The sequence below is a fragment of the Lepidochelys kempii genome, chromosome 1 (assembly GCF_965140265.1).
Source record: "Lepidochelys kempii isolate rLepKem1 chromosome 1, rLepKem1.hap2, whole genome shotgun sequence".
Taxonomy (NCBI): domain Eukaryota; kingdom Metazoa; phylum Chordata; order Testudines; family Cheloniidae; genus Lepidochelys; species Lepidochelys kempii.
The window spans coordinates 224,220,591-224,235,967 of record NC_133256.1 but is presented as its reverse complement, the minus strand read 5'-3'; the positions used below and the strand labels follow the sequence as shown (position 1 = coordinate 224,235,967).

Sequence of the window (15,377 nt, the reverse complement as noted above, 5' to 3'; positions counted from 1 at the left end):
TCCAAACCCCCCTGCTCCTTGTCCCCTGACTACCCCCTCCCAGGACCTAACCGCTCCCGGGATCCCACTCCCTATCCAACCCCCGCCCCGTCCCCTGACTGCCCTGACCCCTATCCACAACCCCGCCCCCTGACAGGCCCCCCCATGACTCCCACCCCCATCCAACCTTCCCCGTTCCCCATCCCCTGACCACCCCCCCCCGAACCCTTGACCCATCCAACCGCCCCCTCCTCCCCATCCCCTGGCTGCCCCCCTTCCTGCCCCTTATCTACCCTCCTGTCCCGCTCCCCGCCCCCTTACCATGCCTCTCAGATCAGCAGGACTGGCTTATTGGAAAGCCTGGGAGGTGGGAGGGCGCAAGCCGTGCTACCTGCGTGGCTGTGTGGGAGGGGGGACAGCAGGGGAGGGGCCGGGGGCTAGCCACCCTGGCCGGGCAGGACGGGCCATAGTTTGCCCACCTCTGACTTAGGTGCTGCTGTCCAAATGAATTCACAGCCCCAAGTTAGGCAGATTCCCCATCCAGGGTGCCTCAAAAGAGGGATTCACAGAAACTAGCATGCTGAGCAGCACGGACTAAACCCTGCCCCACAAAAGGGATTAGTCTCAGTCAGAGGGAAGCAGCTTGCTCAGCTTGGTATTCACAGCTGTGAACCCCTTCCTGGCAGTAGGCACCTAAACCAGGTCAGTCCTTCTTGCGAAATAAATAACCAACAAGGAGGAGGCAGCAGTTCTGGTAAGCACTTGTACAGGCTGTAGAAGACCCAGGTTCTAATCCCCATTCTGCCTGATTCAGAGCAGGGACTTGAACCCAAGTTTCCCAGCTTTGTGGAAAAAGCCCTAAGCACAGGACTATTGGATATTGTATTTAAAGTGTTCCTCAGTCACTCCTTCTCAATCTGTGTGTATCTGGTTTCTGGCTCAATCAGTGATTTGGATAGATATGCCGCTGGTTGCCAACAATCCTCATGCTTCTGTAAAATCACTGCACCTAATCCAGACTCTGAAGCATCTGCTGAAATTTTAACAGGCCTTTCTGGTGCATAGAACTTCAACACTGGCTCTTATATCCTCTCTCTGCCTGCACAGCCCTTGATAGCCTGCTGTGCAGCCCCGCAGCTTATAGGGATCTTAGGTTGCAAATATCCATTTTTGGCTTTTTTCCCCCTCTTAAACTAGTCAAGCTACTATTGTGCTCCCCCCATATATGCAAAAGCCTCTGTGGCTGCTGCTCCATGCGTTTCTCTGGTGCCACCCTTTGTCTTTGCTTTCAGTTGCAAACACAGGAGTTAACTTCAACATGACTGCTGTTTCCTTCTCATTCAACACTTCTAACACCGTGTAACGATCTTGAGGTTCAACTAACAAACCAGTAAATGAGACAGGAATAAAACTTTAATAAAACACACTGAAGAGTGTCTGTGGTTAAATGCTGCACCCAGCCATGTGGTGTTCCCAACTCCTGCCGCCATGGGACAGCTCCAAATTCAGGTACTCACAACACAGGCCAGAAGCCACTTGGGCTGCCTCTGAGCATGCCTAGGGGAAGCAGGGAATGGGAGGAAGTGGGAATAAGGGTATGTGCAAAGCCACTGGCCTGCAGGGACTGAGGTGTGGAAGGAGAGAGAGCGGGCCTTGGGTTTGAGGGAGTTGCAGAGAGCTCCTCAAATAGAGGGTGATGGGAGGGGGCACGTGGGGAGCTTCTGTGAAGGAAAGTAGACATGCAGGGGGAGGGCCTAATTTGTGCCATGAAGTCAGTTTACAGAAGCTAGGAAGTGTTCGACTCCCCACCCCCCAAATATCATTTAAAATTGCAGCCACCCTGTACTCCACCAGCCAACTCAAAACGCCGGTCATTGGTGCACTTGAGCCACTGGTTACAGCAAGCAGGCCGGTAGGGTGGTCGCCTACTCTGAGCTGGCCCTGCGCTGTTGCGGGCAAAGTTACAGCGGGAAATGTCCCCAAAGGAAGAAGAAGAGGGGAGCACAGCCTGTCAAAGAGCACTGCCGCACTGGCAGCCAGCGGCGGGATCCCCCACCCAGACACAGCTGGGGCCTCCCAATTACTACAGCCAAGGAGCCCGGAAACCCCCCCCTCCCCCCCGGCACAGCCGACACCTCCCCCCACCCAATCTCCCCATTGCACCCCCCAGGGCAGCCCGCCGCGCATTTTATGTGGCGCCTAAATTCCTCCCTTCCCTGATCTGGGGCTCAGGGCCGGGGCCGCCGAGCTGCGGACGGGGTCTCTGCCTTGGCCCGGCTGGTGGGGTCATCGCATCGGGGCCCCCCGCAGGCGCTGACCGGGCCGCAGGGGCAGGCGCAGGGATCGTTGCTCGGCCAGCCCCGAGTGGGGTGCGGCGGGGCTCCCCGCCTCAGGACTGGGAACCCGGGGGCGCCCCCCCGGGGCTCTGCCGCAGCCGCCAATCGCGCCCCCGCCGGCGCCCTTACGAGCCGCCCATGCCTGGCCCCACCGGGGGAGGTGTCTCGCTGCTGGGGGCGGGACCAACCCCAACCCCGCAGGCCGAGGGGCAGAGAAGGAGCCGGTGTGGAACATGGTGCCGCTGAGAGACTGCAAGGTGAGGGGGGGAGCGGCCCGCGCGGTGCGATGGGCTGGGGGCGGGGTGGGGGGACATTGTGGTCTCTTTCTCCCAGGTGCAAGTGGCGGGGCATCGCGCAACCCGGGCCCCGGCTCCCTGCGGAGCTTCGCCCTGCCCCGCCCCGCCCCCGTTAGAAGCTCTCCCGGGCTAGTGTGACGGCCCCCCGCCTGATACACACAGCCTGTCACCACAGCCCCCCCTCTGCCTCCGCGCCCGTGTTAGCCTTGCGCAAACAGTGACGGGGGGTTTGCGGTGGTGACTCGAGGCGAGGGGTCAGGACTCCTGGGTCCCTTCCCCGGCGCTGTCTCAGGCTGTGTGCCTCAGGCTCCCCGTCTGAAAGTGGGGGGTGAGATCTGACTCGCGGGGAGGCTGTGATTCTGACTCGTGCGTGTGAAGTGTTTTGAGAGCTTGGGTGGGAAATGTGTGGAGGTGAACTTTTGGCGGAGAAATGTTGGTCATCGGGCGCAACCTCGGGGGCTGGAGAGGAGAGTTCAACATGCAGCATACAGTGCAAAACTATTACTCTGAGTCTGAGGTGATCTCGGAAAACGTTGGCTGAAACTGCACTGCTCAGGGTTAACAAAGGAGTCCCTTGGTGCTGTTAGGTAAAGTGAACATGTCAGGGCACTCTTCTACATACAGGAACAGAAACTCCCCTTATTTCTCTCCTATGTTTCCAGAAACACTTAATTGCACCTCACATTGCTTCACTACTAATCAGTCTCTGTTTCTTAAAAGCCAGTGGACATTTATTTCATTTGTAACCAGCTCTGATCTTGAAGGTTTAAAGGGCTAGATGCAAGTGCTAATTACCAATATTGTTCACATTTTTGTTTATTTTGCTATTCTTTCTTTGCATGTCTCAGATTTCACATTATTCTTCTAAATGCAAGTTTCATAGAGTTGTCCTTTCTTCAAGCTAGTATTTAACATTTATGAAAAGTAGCCAGTTGTTCACTAGAATCTGAGCGTCTGGCCTCTAGATAAAGCTGTCGCTTGTGTAATTCAAAGTAAGCAGGTTTCAGAGTAACAGCCGTGTTAGTCTATATTCGCAAAAAGAAAAGGAGGACTTGTGGCACCTTAGAAACGAACCAATTTTTATTTATTTATTTATTTATATAAATAAATTGGTTAGTCTCTAAGGTGCCACAAGTCCTCCTTTTCTTTTTTCAAAGTAAGCAGTAATCCTATAATCAGTTAAGGTAGGGCAAATTGAACCTTTTTTGAAATTTGGAAAAAATGCTGTTAGGGAGGCCCTTTTCAGGAAATACTAAGGGGATCAGAAGCCTCCAGCATGATTCCCACTGTCTCCGCTACAGGCACAGCCTCATCAAGTTTTTTCTTTATTATATTTGCTACCCGTGAATTGGGGCCTTGCTGAGTTTCTTTCGTATGTCTTGTCTCTCCAAATTCGTTACCTTCTGAGATGCTTGATTGTGGTTTCGGTTCCAAAGTCTTCATGCTGCTTTTAGGGCCCTGCAACCTTTATGCTGGCTCTGGCTTAAAGTATTGCTATATCCTCAATCACCACTTTGTTTAAAAAAAGTGAGCTTCAGAGTCAGTTATAGCCCCAAGTGGGGAAGGGAATATAAAGGGGAAGGGAAGAAAAAGGTGCCATGCTGCTGCTGTCATGTATTAATGAACCGTGGAGACAGCTTCTCAAACAGTAGAAGGTATGGCTCCCATGCTGTAAACAGCTGAGCTGCTGAAAATCTGTTGCAGAGACAGAAGCAAAGGTCCCTAGGGAGCCAGTTAGGAGTATAGGGGAGAGAAGGGAAGGATCAAACACCTCACTCCCCTGCCCACACTAAAATCTCAGCTTAATGAGGGAAGCGGCAAGACCAGAACTGTGGTGCCTTGTCTCTCCCAAGAGCAGCGCAGAGAATAGTCAGGCCCTCCTCCACAAGTATAAATGGCCTGAAGGTTTGAGATGGGGGCTCTTTCACCCTTTGAGAGGTACATCAGTAGTTGTGGAAGAGGCATTTCCGATTTCACTGCCAGTGAAAGTTATGCATCCAGGCTCTAATAATCTTGACTTTCCCTGCTGCCTGAAGGGCCTCTCTGTCATTTTGGAGGCCTTTTGAAGCGCCATAGGAAAAAGAGAGGAAGCAGAGGATTCATCTTCCCAAACCTTGCTCCCATGCCCCTTCCCCCCCTTTTCACTCCAGCTCCCAACAAAGTTTGTGGCTAGCAACACTTGGTACCTGCTTCTCCCCATAGGTACTATCTAACCAGTGGTTTTCAAACTGCGGGTCGTGATCCAGTACTGGGTCGTGGAATGGAAGGAACTGGGTCACGGCGGCTCTGGTCAACACCACTGACTGGACCGTTAAAAGTCCCGTTGGCGCTGCTGCCTGGTTAAGGCAGGCTAGTTTCTATCTGTTCTGACACTGCTCTGTGCCCCAGAAGCAGCCAGCAGCAGGTCCAGCTCCTAGGCAGAGGGGCCACAGGGCTCCGCACGCTGCCCCTGCCCTGAGCTGGGGGCGGGAGGGGGCAGTACTTGCGGGCAAGAGCTGCGTGGAGCCGCTTGCACACCTTCACCCAGGAACCAGACCTGCTACTGGCCACTTCCAGGGCGCAGTGTGGTCTGCGGTGCCAGAACAGGCAGAAAGCCTGCCTTAGCACCTCCGCTGAGCCACTGACTGGGAGCTGTGCCCCAATTCCCTGCCCCAGCCCTGAGCCCCCTCCTGCACCCCAAACCCCTCATCCCTGGCCCCACCCCAGAGCCTGCACCCCCAGCCCAGAATTTTATTTTGCCACATATCCATTTTGAAAGTGGTATATTTGAAGTGATGGGACTAGCATACTACTGAGGTTTAAAGAGAGAATGGTATTATGCAATTTCCCTTGTCTTTTTTCTACCACTACCATTCCGTTCTCTCCATCCCCATTAAGAGGATTCCTCAAACATAATTTTAGTAGAGTAAAAGACTTACATGCTTCTCAAAATTTCCTGTAATTTTATAGATAGATGAAACACTTGCCAGAAATCTACTCTTCTGGTTCTTAGAGCTCAGCTAACATGACATCTGGAAAATCAGCGTGTTCAGTAAACAGTCTCACTTTTTGTTTTTTATATAGGCCTGGCAGGATGCTGGACTTGTCCTATCCACCACTAGTAATGAGGCCTGCAAAATGTTTGACGCCTCGCTGACTCAGGTATGGGCTGATTTTTTCTCGGGGCCCCCAGTTGGCCGGGGTCCTTGGGCATGGGCCCAGTTGGCCCAGTGGCTAATCCGCCACTGGATATGGCTGGGTTTTGATAAAATGTGATTTGAAGGGACTTGCAAGTATAAAACTAGTGTTTGTTGCAGCTAATTTTTAAATTGCTTATCCTCTTTATAAATCAAAAGGAGAGTCTGGTTAAAAAAAAATCCCATTTTAAAGAAACAGATTCCCTTATGTATTACTGATGACATCTTAGGCCCTGTCTTCCCTACAAACTTTGGTTGATGCAAGTTATGTTGCCAGAAAGCCACCACAGTTAGCATATCGCTCATGTGCATGCATATTTGGCTACTTGCGTTGGTACTGCAAATACTCACCCTGTGTTGATGCACAGTGTGGTATGGTAACCCAATGTGCAACTAGCTACCGTCCAGCACACTACACTGTCTTTTGGGAAATTTTCGCAGTGCATTGTGGGGTAGAAACAAGTCATGCATGGGGTGACTGGGAACAAGGGGTCAAGTTCCCATAATGCACATTTCTCCATCCCATAATGCCATCCATATCCCATCATTTTCATGCCTTTTTTAAAATCTCAGAAACCCGCACGGTACTTTCCGGTATCTGCTGTCTCCGACAGAAGCAAGGAGACCCCAGAGCTCTGCACTATTGTTATGAACACTGCAACCACAGGACAAACAGTCCTCGAGCATTTGCAGAGCTGAGGGAAGAACCGTAACAGGAAGGGGTATGACAGTTTCTTTGAGGACAGATTGCTGAGATATATAGTGAAAAACAATTCAAGGTTTTTGGTGGCATTCCTGGAGCATCTGCCGATAATGATATAGTGCCACTTCTGGACCTAAGAAATGAGCACTGATTGGTAGGATCACATCATAATGCAGGTTTGGGATGACAAATAGTGGCTGCAGAACTTTTGGATGTAAAAGGCCTCATCCCTGCATTTGTGTGCTGAGCTTGCCCCAGCCCTCCAGTGCAGGGTCACCGGAGTGACAACTGTGCTGACAGTGGATCAGGAAGTGCACTGTGGAAGCTTGCAATGCTGGATTGCTACCAGTCAGTGGGCAAAATCCACAGTGGGTGCTGTTGTCATACAAGTGTGCAGGGCTGTTAATAATCTTCTGTTACTCAGGATTGTGACTCTTGGCAATGTGCAGGACATAGTTGATGGATTTTCAGTAGTGGGGTTCCTGAACTGTGCTGCGGTGATAGCATGCACATCTCTATTTTGGCACCAACCCACCTTGCCACAGACTACATCAATAGAAAGGGCTACTTTTCTATGGTTGTAAAATCGGTGGATCACTGGGGACGCTTTGCTGAGATCAGTGTGGGCTGGTCCGGGAAGGTATGTGATGCTGGCATCTTTAAGAACATAGGACTGTTTAGAAAGGTGAAGCAGGGACTTTCTTTCCCGACTGGCGGATTACTGTCGACGATGTTGAAATGCCAGTAGTGATATTGAGGGACCCAGCCCTACTCTTTGCTCCCCTGGCTCATGAAGCGACACTTAACACCTTGACAGCACCAAGGAAAGATTCAACTACCAGTTCAGCAGGTGCAGAATGACAGTTCAAGATGCTTTTGGTAGATATAAGGGACAATGGTGGGGTTATTCAGAAGTTTAGATTTCAGTGAGAAAAATATCCCAAAGATTATACCTGCCTATTGAGGCTGAATAATATGTGCGAGGCAAAGGGGGAAATGTTGTAGCCAGGGTGGAGGTGTAGTGGCTGTCTGCTGGTTTGAACAACCAGAAACAAGGAACAGCTCAGTGCAGAGCTATGCATCTGAGGAAGGCCTTGAAAGAGCTCTTTACTAGTCAGCCACAGTAATGTGGTGTGGTGGACTATGCTTTACCTGACCCTGAAGTTTTGGGGGGCTATTAGGGATTGTGTAGTGTTTGGTGTACATTTCTGCATATCACACTGTCTTTCAATGCACCTGTGAATTGTGCAGTGCTTGCTGTACATTTATAATTATTTACATTGTGTTTTTTACTGATCCTGTGAGTTCAGTGGGTTCTATACAATTACAAGCAGTGAGTGCTCTGAGTAGTGCTAGGCATTCTGCAGTATATGTTCTGAAATAATAAAGATGAATTTATTCCAAAAAAATATAAATTTATTGCATACCAAAAACAGTGAAAAATAATGTGCAATTAAAAAACAAATATAATACAAACTTCTAAAATAAATTAATGGAACAGAACTTTAAAACTAGAAAGGTAGAAAACATTTCTGTCCATTTCAGTCCTTTTTGGCTACATTTCCCCCCCCCCTCCTCCCCCCAATTGCTACCCCTACATAGGAATGAAAAGCAAAAGTGATACAAACAGAAGTAGAGCTGATACCTCTTCTCATACAAGTAAAACGGTGAAAAGTTGACATCTGTGTCCTGCTAACTGGGGTTGGGCCGGGTGCTATCATCACATTTTAACATGTAAGGAAAAATGCATGCACACACTTGAGTTCTTATCCATACTCAGCTGGTAGGACTGGCTTGACTATGGTGGAGTTTCAAAAAGATCCTAGCTCATGGCATAATTGGACCCCCTACTCCTGCTCCTCCTCTTTCCTGTTCATGGCAGGGGTCTGTGTCTCAGACTCCTCAGAAGTATCCACAGTGGTCTACTGGGTGCAGGTGGCCACCAAGTATGGCATGCAGCTCATTGAAAAAGTGCCAGGTCTGCGGCTCGGCACCAGATAGATTGTTGGCTTCCTTGGTCTTGTCATACACCTGCCACAGTTCCTTCACTTTCACATGGCAGTGCTGCTGATCCTTGTCAGACCTCTTCACTTTCCTTCCCTGTGCAATCTCTTCGTAGATGTCCATGTTTCTATGACAGGTCCATAGTTGTGTCTGCACAGCCTCCTCTTCCCTCAGGCCCAAGAGATCCAGCACATCCTCCCTACTCTAGGCAGTAGCACATCTAGCGTGTGGCACCAGCATGGTCATTTGGGCAGTTGCATGCAACAAGGGAGAGGTGCTAGATGTACTCACCAGCTGGTCAATCAGGAAAAGGCATTTCAAAAATACATGGAGGTTTTAAAGGGTGGCTTCCAGTCTCCATGACTCCTGAGCAGTGGTGTTCACAATTGTGACCAGAGCTGTCATTGTTGGACATTATGAGACAGCTGCTGAGGACTGTTAAGGTTGATATAAGTCACACAGTGTCCACATTTGCACTGCATCAGCCTCAGAAGGTTGATCATGGCACAATACCTTTCAGGAGGTGGTGTTACTATGTTGCTGTAACAGGGATAGGCACCCCTGCCTATGTTGGCCGGAGACAAATTTGAGTATAGACACATGCACAAATAGGTCGACACAAGGTAGCTTACAACCTAACTTTGTAGTGTAGACCAGGCCAGAGATGATTACTTCTGAAAAAATTTAAAGTCTCGCTGTTTACCATTGATCTTGTTTACTTTTGAATTTCACTCAGCTGGGACCATGGGGGAAAAAACCTTAGTTTCATTTGGTTTCTAGTCAGTGTCACACTCTATTTTACAGTATGTTACATGGACCAATGATAAGAGTCTAGGGGGCATTGAAGGATCTCTCTCCAAGTTACATGCAGCAGATCCAACTTTTAGTAAGTATAACTTTTTAATTGCTGGATATACAGTACAGTAGTTGTATATGGTTAACTTATTTCATACACACAAGCTGAAGGGCTGGGTTAGTATAACATTGATTGTTTTCATTTAGAACTCTTTTAGACAGCCTTTTTTTCTTCCCTTGCGTATGATCATTTTTAAAAAGCAAATATGAGAAATAGTAAATAGGCTGGAAAAATTGATATCCTATGAACTAAGAAATGTCACAACTAAAAAGAAAAATTCGTAGCTGTCCCAGTAACTTGGTGGTACAGGTTGAAATGAAGGAGAATTTGGTATTAGAGCTCAGCCTTATTGTGGAAGGAATATGGTTAGGCCTTTAAAGGGACTGGAAGAGACAAACCTTGCTATGCACGCTTTTCCTTGTGGCATATGAGCATGATATGATTAATGAAAGGAAGTTTCCACTTGCCAGGGAAAAAGCATATGGAGGGGAAAGTGGTGAATCTCAAATCGAAGGCATTGATATAAGGATATCTTCTGATGCTAGACTAGAACATGAGGGTTGAGACTTGCAGGCATTTATTTTATTTTAGCTAATTAAACAGAATAAATTCAACTTTTACAGTACACTTCATTTAAAGCTATCACCATTTGTTTTACACCTTCCTGCACAGTATCAAGATGTTTTTGGCATCTGTGTACATATACAAGACAAATATGGCTTCACTCTGTTGGGCAGTGTGTGTGAACATTACATCTGCGCAGAAATAACAAGGCAGGGAATGTACCAGGAGTTAATAAACCACTGGGGGAGAGGTAGATAGATGCACCTAGTACCTGCCAGTTGCAAAATAACAACTTTAATTCTGCAGGTGTTTGGCTTTGCCAAATTTTAAAGACTTGTCTCCGGAAAGGAATGCTGGGGACAAAATTCCTGTATCGAGACAGCCTTACCCTGGGGAGAGGTAGTTGGACCTATGCAGCCCCAAAGGAATGTGCTTCTCTGTGGGTATGTCTACGCTGCAGTGGGGAGCGTGCTTCCCAGTTTGAGTGAACAGCCATGTACTAGCTCTGCTCGACTTACCATGCTAAAAATAGTAGTGTAGTTGGGTGTAGCATGAGTGGCGGCTCAGGCTTGCTGCCCAGGTATGTACCCCCAGGGTCCAGATGGGTTTGTATTCAGATAGCTAGTCCGAGCTGCCGTCTGTGCTACCCCCAGCTACACTGCTATTTTTAGGGCGCCAGCTCAAGCAGAGCTAACGTGTATCTGTCTACCTGAGCTGGGAAGCACTCTTCCAGCTGCAATGTAAATGCACCATGTGTGTTATATATCACAGTCAATGAAAGGAACTTTATGGCCCACAAGTCCTGAGCCACCTTATGCCCCATCTTCTTGCTCCACCTCTCTTAATCCTTTTGCACATCTGCTTTTCCTCTTTTCATTGTCCATGAAATTACGTTCCTATTGTTGCTCTTTTTAGAAATAAAGTCACTCTTAGAAGTGCCTTGCACATAGGCAGTGTGTTCTCCACCTCTGTTATTCCCGTGTTGGGCACACTGTAAATTCTTTTCTGTTGCTGCCTTTGGCCTGTCCTAAAATAGTTTCTGTGATCTTTATTCCATCCTGTTGTACATGGTTCATTATAGCGCGAAATTAGGATCACAGGCTCTGCTAAAGAGAGGACAGAGGCAGCATTGGTTAACTGCTCCTAATAACAAGGTGGTTGTTTGGGAGGGTTGAGGGATGTTAAAGAAGAATTTGAAAATAAAAGATTTGCTTAAAAGGAAAATTCTAGTTTCCTGCTAGTAACTTCGGCCTGGTCTATGCTAGGAAATTAGATCGGTATAACTACATCACTCAGGGGTGTGAAAAATCCACACGGCAAGCAACGCAGTTAAACCTGCCTAACCCCCGGTATAGGTGGCTCTAGAGCGACTGGAAAATTCTCTCACCAACCTAGCTACCACCTCTTGCAGAGGTGGATTACCTATGCTGTTGGGAAAACCTCTCCGATCGGTGTAGGTAGCGTCTTCACTGAAGTGCTACAAGCCCTTAATATATGGTTGTTCCTTAGCTGCCTGGGCTTTCTGTGGGATCCTAATCAGTCTCTAGCACTACTGCCATCTACTACCTGTGGCTCTCATTTAAACTTCTCAATAGTTTAGCCTAGAGCTTCTGCACCTGTAAATTACCTGTAGTGTCTAAATTTTTCCATGCTGCTTTCTTCAGCGATGGGACACGTGATTGCCAATGGCTTGGTTCTGATTGGCACCGGGAGTTCAGTGCGGTTAGACAAAGAGCTGGACAGTGCGATGAAAAAGATGATGGCACTTTCAGAGTCGCAACCATTGACTGAGAGGGAGAAGCTACATGTGTCTGCACTAGACATGTTTGCCATTGGGTAAGCGGTTGGTTTTTAGGGGAGGGGTAGAGAGGGTTTGGTTTTATCATTCAGACTATATACAGCGTGGTTGCATGTTGCCCTTTCTGTTCACATTTTTACTGTTATGTTAGCATCTTTCTTTCCACTTAAATGATTGATTAAATGCTTAATCTAGACTGGAAAGCAGTGCCGCTCAGTAGTACAGCTGGCAAGAGATATTGCCTGCTTTTATCTTGGAGATTCACCATAGGTTAATGTCACAGTGGCGCATAGAAACTGGTTCTTAAGTTTAGCTCTCCCAAATTATATGCATCTAATTAGCTAACAATCCTATAATGACAAATATTGGTATCATGCCAGTATGTTACATATAATTAGTTTAAAGTCTTCTGTATTTTAAAACCTACCAATAATTCCACTACTGGAATAACGATTTAAAACGAAAACCACTCAAGAGGCTAAATCTTTGGCTATTCTAAACATTGAGCCTAACTTCCCAAAGACTTGGACTGTAGAAGCAAAAATACGAGCAGTCTTGTTTTATTTTTCCACTTATAGACTCTGTTACCTCTAAAAAGGTGAGACGATATACAAGGTGTTGTAAGCCCTCCAAGAAAATGAGGACTTTGGGGAATTGAACGTTTACAGGAATATATTGAGCTTGTGTATTCTCTAGACAATATCAAACACTATTAAATGTTGTTATTTATTATCCACATGGGAGATATTAGCAGTAAAAGTATTTGATAACAAAGATAAGAAATGAGATCACTAAAGCTCTGACCCATGGTGTTTGATTTGCATGGCTGGACCCCAATACCTGTGTGGAGCCACATTGATTTTAGTGAGGCTCTCTGCAGAGGTAATGGTCTTCCCACATGGATCAACATGTTGAATCAGGGCCTAAAAGGCACTCCCGCCCCTCTCCCCGTTGCAGTGTGTTACTAGTAACAAACAAAGAATACCATACACAGGTTGTCTAGAAAGTGTTCAGCTGTCTTCATGGTGCAATCATGTATACTAAGAATTAAGAAATATTCTTGCAAGCTAGGGAATTGTCAGTAGATTTCCCACTTGCCACAGTAGTATAAATTTAGAAATAAAATTAGATTCAGGCAGTTTGGTCATGCTGGCCCTGTCAATGATTAATATGTGCTTTTCTCTCTAGGCGTCTTCCTAAAGCTTGTGACATATGGGATAAGATTCTGCAGGACCATCCAACTGACATGCTAGCTCTAAAATTTGCCCATGACACTTATTTTTATTTGGGATATCAAACACAGATGCGAGACTCTGTTGCCCGCGTATATCCTCACTGGACACCTGATATTCCCCTGAGTAGGTATGCAAGAGTTGATCTTCAGATGATGTCTATGGATCTCTACTTCTGGTGTGCAAGTGCTTTGTATGCATAAATTCAGATGTCTCTGGTCAGCAATGTCTATAGGGGCAGCACACAAACCCTGATTCTCCCTGTAGTCTCTGTTTGAGGACAGATAAGGGAGTTCTAAATAACCACCCTGGCTTTAAAAATATGTACGTTAAGAATTAACATCTCTTCTTGCTTTCCTACTGACCCACTGTTCAGTTGTTTTTAACTGAGCTGTTCCTCTGAATGTCCTCCATGTTTTCCCACTCATGGGATGTGGCAGCTGGTACAATCTAGATGGTGAAACCTTCTCATAGCATTTCCAGATAGAACCACCCATGTGCCTTTCCTCTCCCTCCCCTCAGTGTTCCCAAATGTTCTGAGGGTGAGGCTATAAAAGGATGCCTGGTGCGTCGGGCTGTCTCAGTTCCTTCCAAATGTAGCAACAGAAGGTCATGAACCTCTTCAAATTCCTTGTATCCACAGCTCGCTAACTAGTTTCCTAGCTTCGTTTAGTTACTGTTTTTTCCAATGAAGTGGGCTGTAGCTCACGAAAGCTTATGCTCTAATAAATTTTATTCTCCAAGGTGCCACAAGTCCTCCTTTTCTTTTTTAGGGAGTTAGTCTTAGATTAGGTTAGTTAGGGTAAATTTATAAGTTTTCTGTAAATTGTTAGTATAATCCTAGATATGTCTTTGGTGCCATCTACTAGTTCTATAACAGGTCAGAAGCTAAAGAGGCTTCCATTGACTTCATTGGGGTCAGGTAAATTGCAGGACTTCAGAAGAGGGAAGGAGAGCTGAGGAGGAAATGCAGCTCTGTGATACAATTGTAATTTTTATCCAATAGAAATGCAATAGTACTCTGTATCTTACAAAGGTCTGTGTGATTTTGTAGTTGGCACAACACATGAATACATGTCTTCTCAGTGTTTGCTGGGAAAGAGAAAGTTGGTCATTTCCTGCATGTGCTAATTTTTGTAGGGGAAAACTATTAGATTCTGCACTCTTTTTCCTTCTTCCACTATTTGGTATTACTACTAACAGTGTAAGAGTTATTTTGTATTAAATTATTTTAATGTGTTTTGCAATATTAGCTTTATCTGCCTAGTGCTAAATGGGTTTTTCTTGTTGTTTAGCTATGTGAAAGGCATTTTCTCTTTTGGACTGATGGAAACTAACTTGTTTGATCATGCTGAAAAGCTCGCCAGTGAGGTAAGCTGGACATCATTGGTACTAAAAGGTTTTAAATTCTTAATCCTATGTAATATGCAAATGTTTGTTTGAGAGAGATGGTTTGTGACCATTTAAAATTAATTAAAGAAAAGTAAGCAACTGTACTGAAATTCATAACTATTCATGTGCTACATCCTCATAATAATAACTTTGCCATTATAGGTGTTACCTTTTAAGAACTCAGAAAAGGGGATTTCTCCTTTTTCTTCAGTTTTTGCTGGGTTTTTTTAAATCGAGATTGGTGGGGGAGGGGAACAATGAGAGGAGATCAGAAAGAATCTTGCTACGCAAGCTGGAGAGAATAAAATGGAAACTTGTCATTGAGAAATGCAGCATATATGAGACCTGTGTCCACCTGCCATCAAATCTTGGTGAGGGTCACAGAATATCAGCAGTGCAGTAGGTTAACCTGATGAGCAACTTGTATAATGCCCTTGTAAATTGAGTACACCTCATTCACGCATTATAAAGATGATCTCATTACTGTATTTGCAGTGGGAATGAAAAGCTGGCAACATATCCATATGACAAAGGTTCCCTGTAATTTGGGAAAGCTATGTAAAGTATAGCACAAATAGAATCAGTTGGCACCTTGTTGTGTTTTCAAAGGTTCATTTTTTTTCCCAAACTGCTTTTACACATCAGATTGCTGAAAGTAATAACAAAAATTTAATCTTTTATTTTTCATTAAATTGTCATCAATTGAAAGTGGGGGAAAAAATTCTACAGATGAGTGGGAATTGGTGGAATGGTAAAGATACATCTATCTGATGTTCAGAACCTAGCGGAGCCTTTGTTCTTAGTTATAAGAAAAGTGGTTAACTGCAAGGAATTGGATTATTATTTTCTTTTAAAGCAAGTGATCAGTTTATATGCTCCCCATATGGATGGTGTGGGGATAAATCATGGCTTTGTGCTGGCCATGTAACTCTTCTGAGGCAGAAGTGTAAGGAGAGTTTGTAGAATGAAGTATAAATTGGTGGTCTTGATTAAGGCCTTCATTCTCTAAAACTACTTTTTAACTTTTAATCATTGTTAAGC

General features: G+C 46.1%; 1 protein-coding gene across 2 annotated transcripts in view; it reads left to right on the top strand.

The window, feature by feature from the left end:
* Positions 1-2,469: 2,469 nt before the first annotated feature.
* Positions 2,470-15,377, top strand: part of TTC38 (tetratricopeptide repeat domain 38) — a 39,477-nt gene continuing 26,569 nt past the window's right edge. The window contains exons 1-6 of one of the 2 annotated variants that reach the window (XM_073315761.1): positions 2,470-2,572; positions 5,675-5,752; positions 9,299-9,380; positions 11,579-11,750; positions 12,901-13,074; positions 14,240-14,315. In XM_073315761.1, coding sequence (XP_073171862.1) covers positions 2,549-2,572; positions 5,675-5,752; positions 9,299-9,380; positions 11,579-11,750; positions 12,901-13,074; positions 14,240-14,315 — 606 coding nt within the window. In that variant the 5' untranslated portion in view covers positions 2,470-2,548. Of the gene's footprint in view, positions 2,573-5,672; positions 5,753-9,298; positions 9,381-11,578; positions 11,751-12,900; positions 13,075-14,239; positions 14,316-15,377 lie in introns of those variants that run through there. The other variant, XM_073315768.1, reaches the window with a different exon arrangement.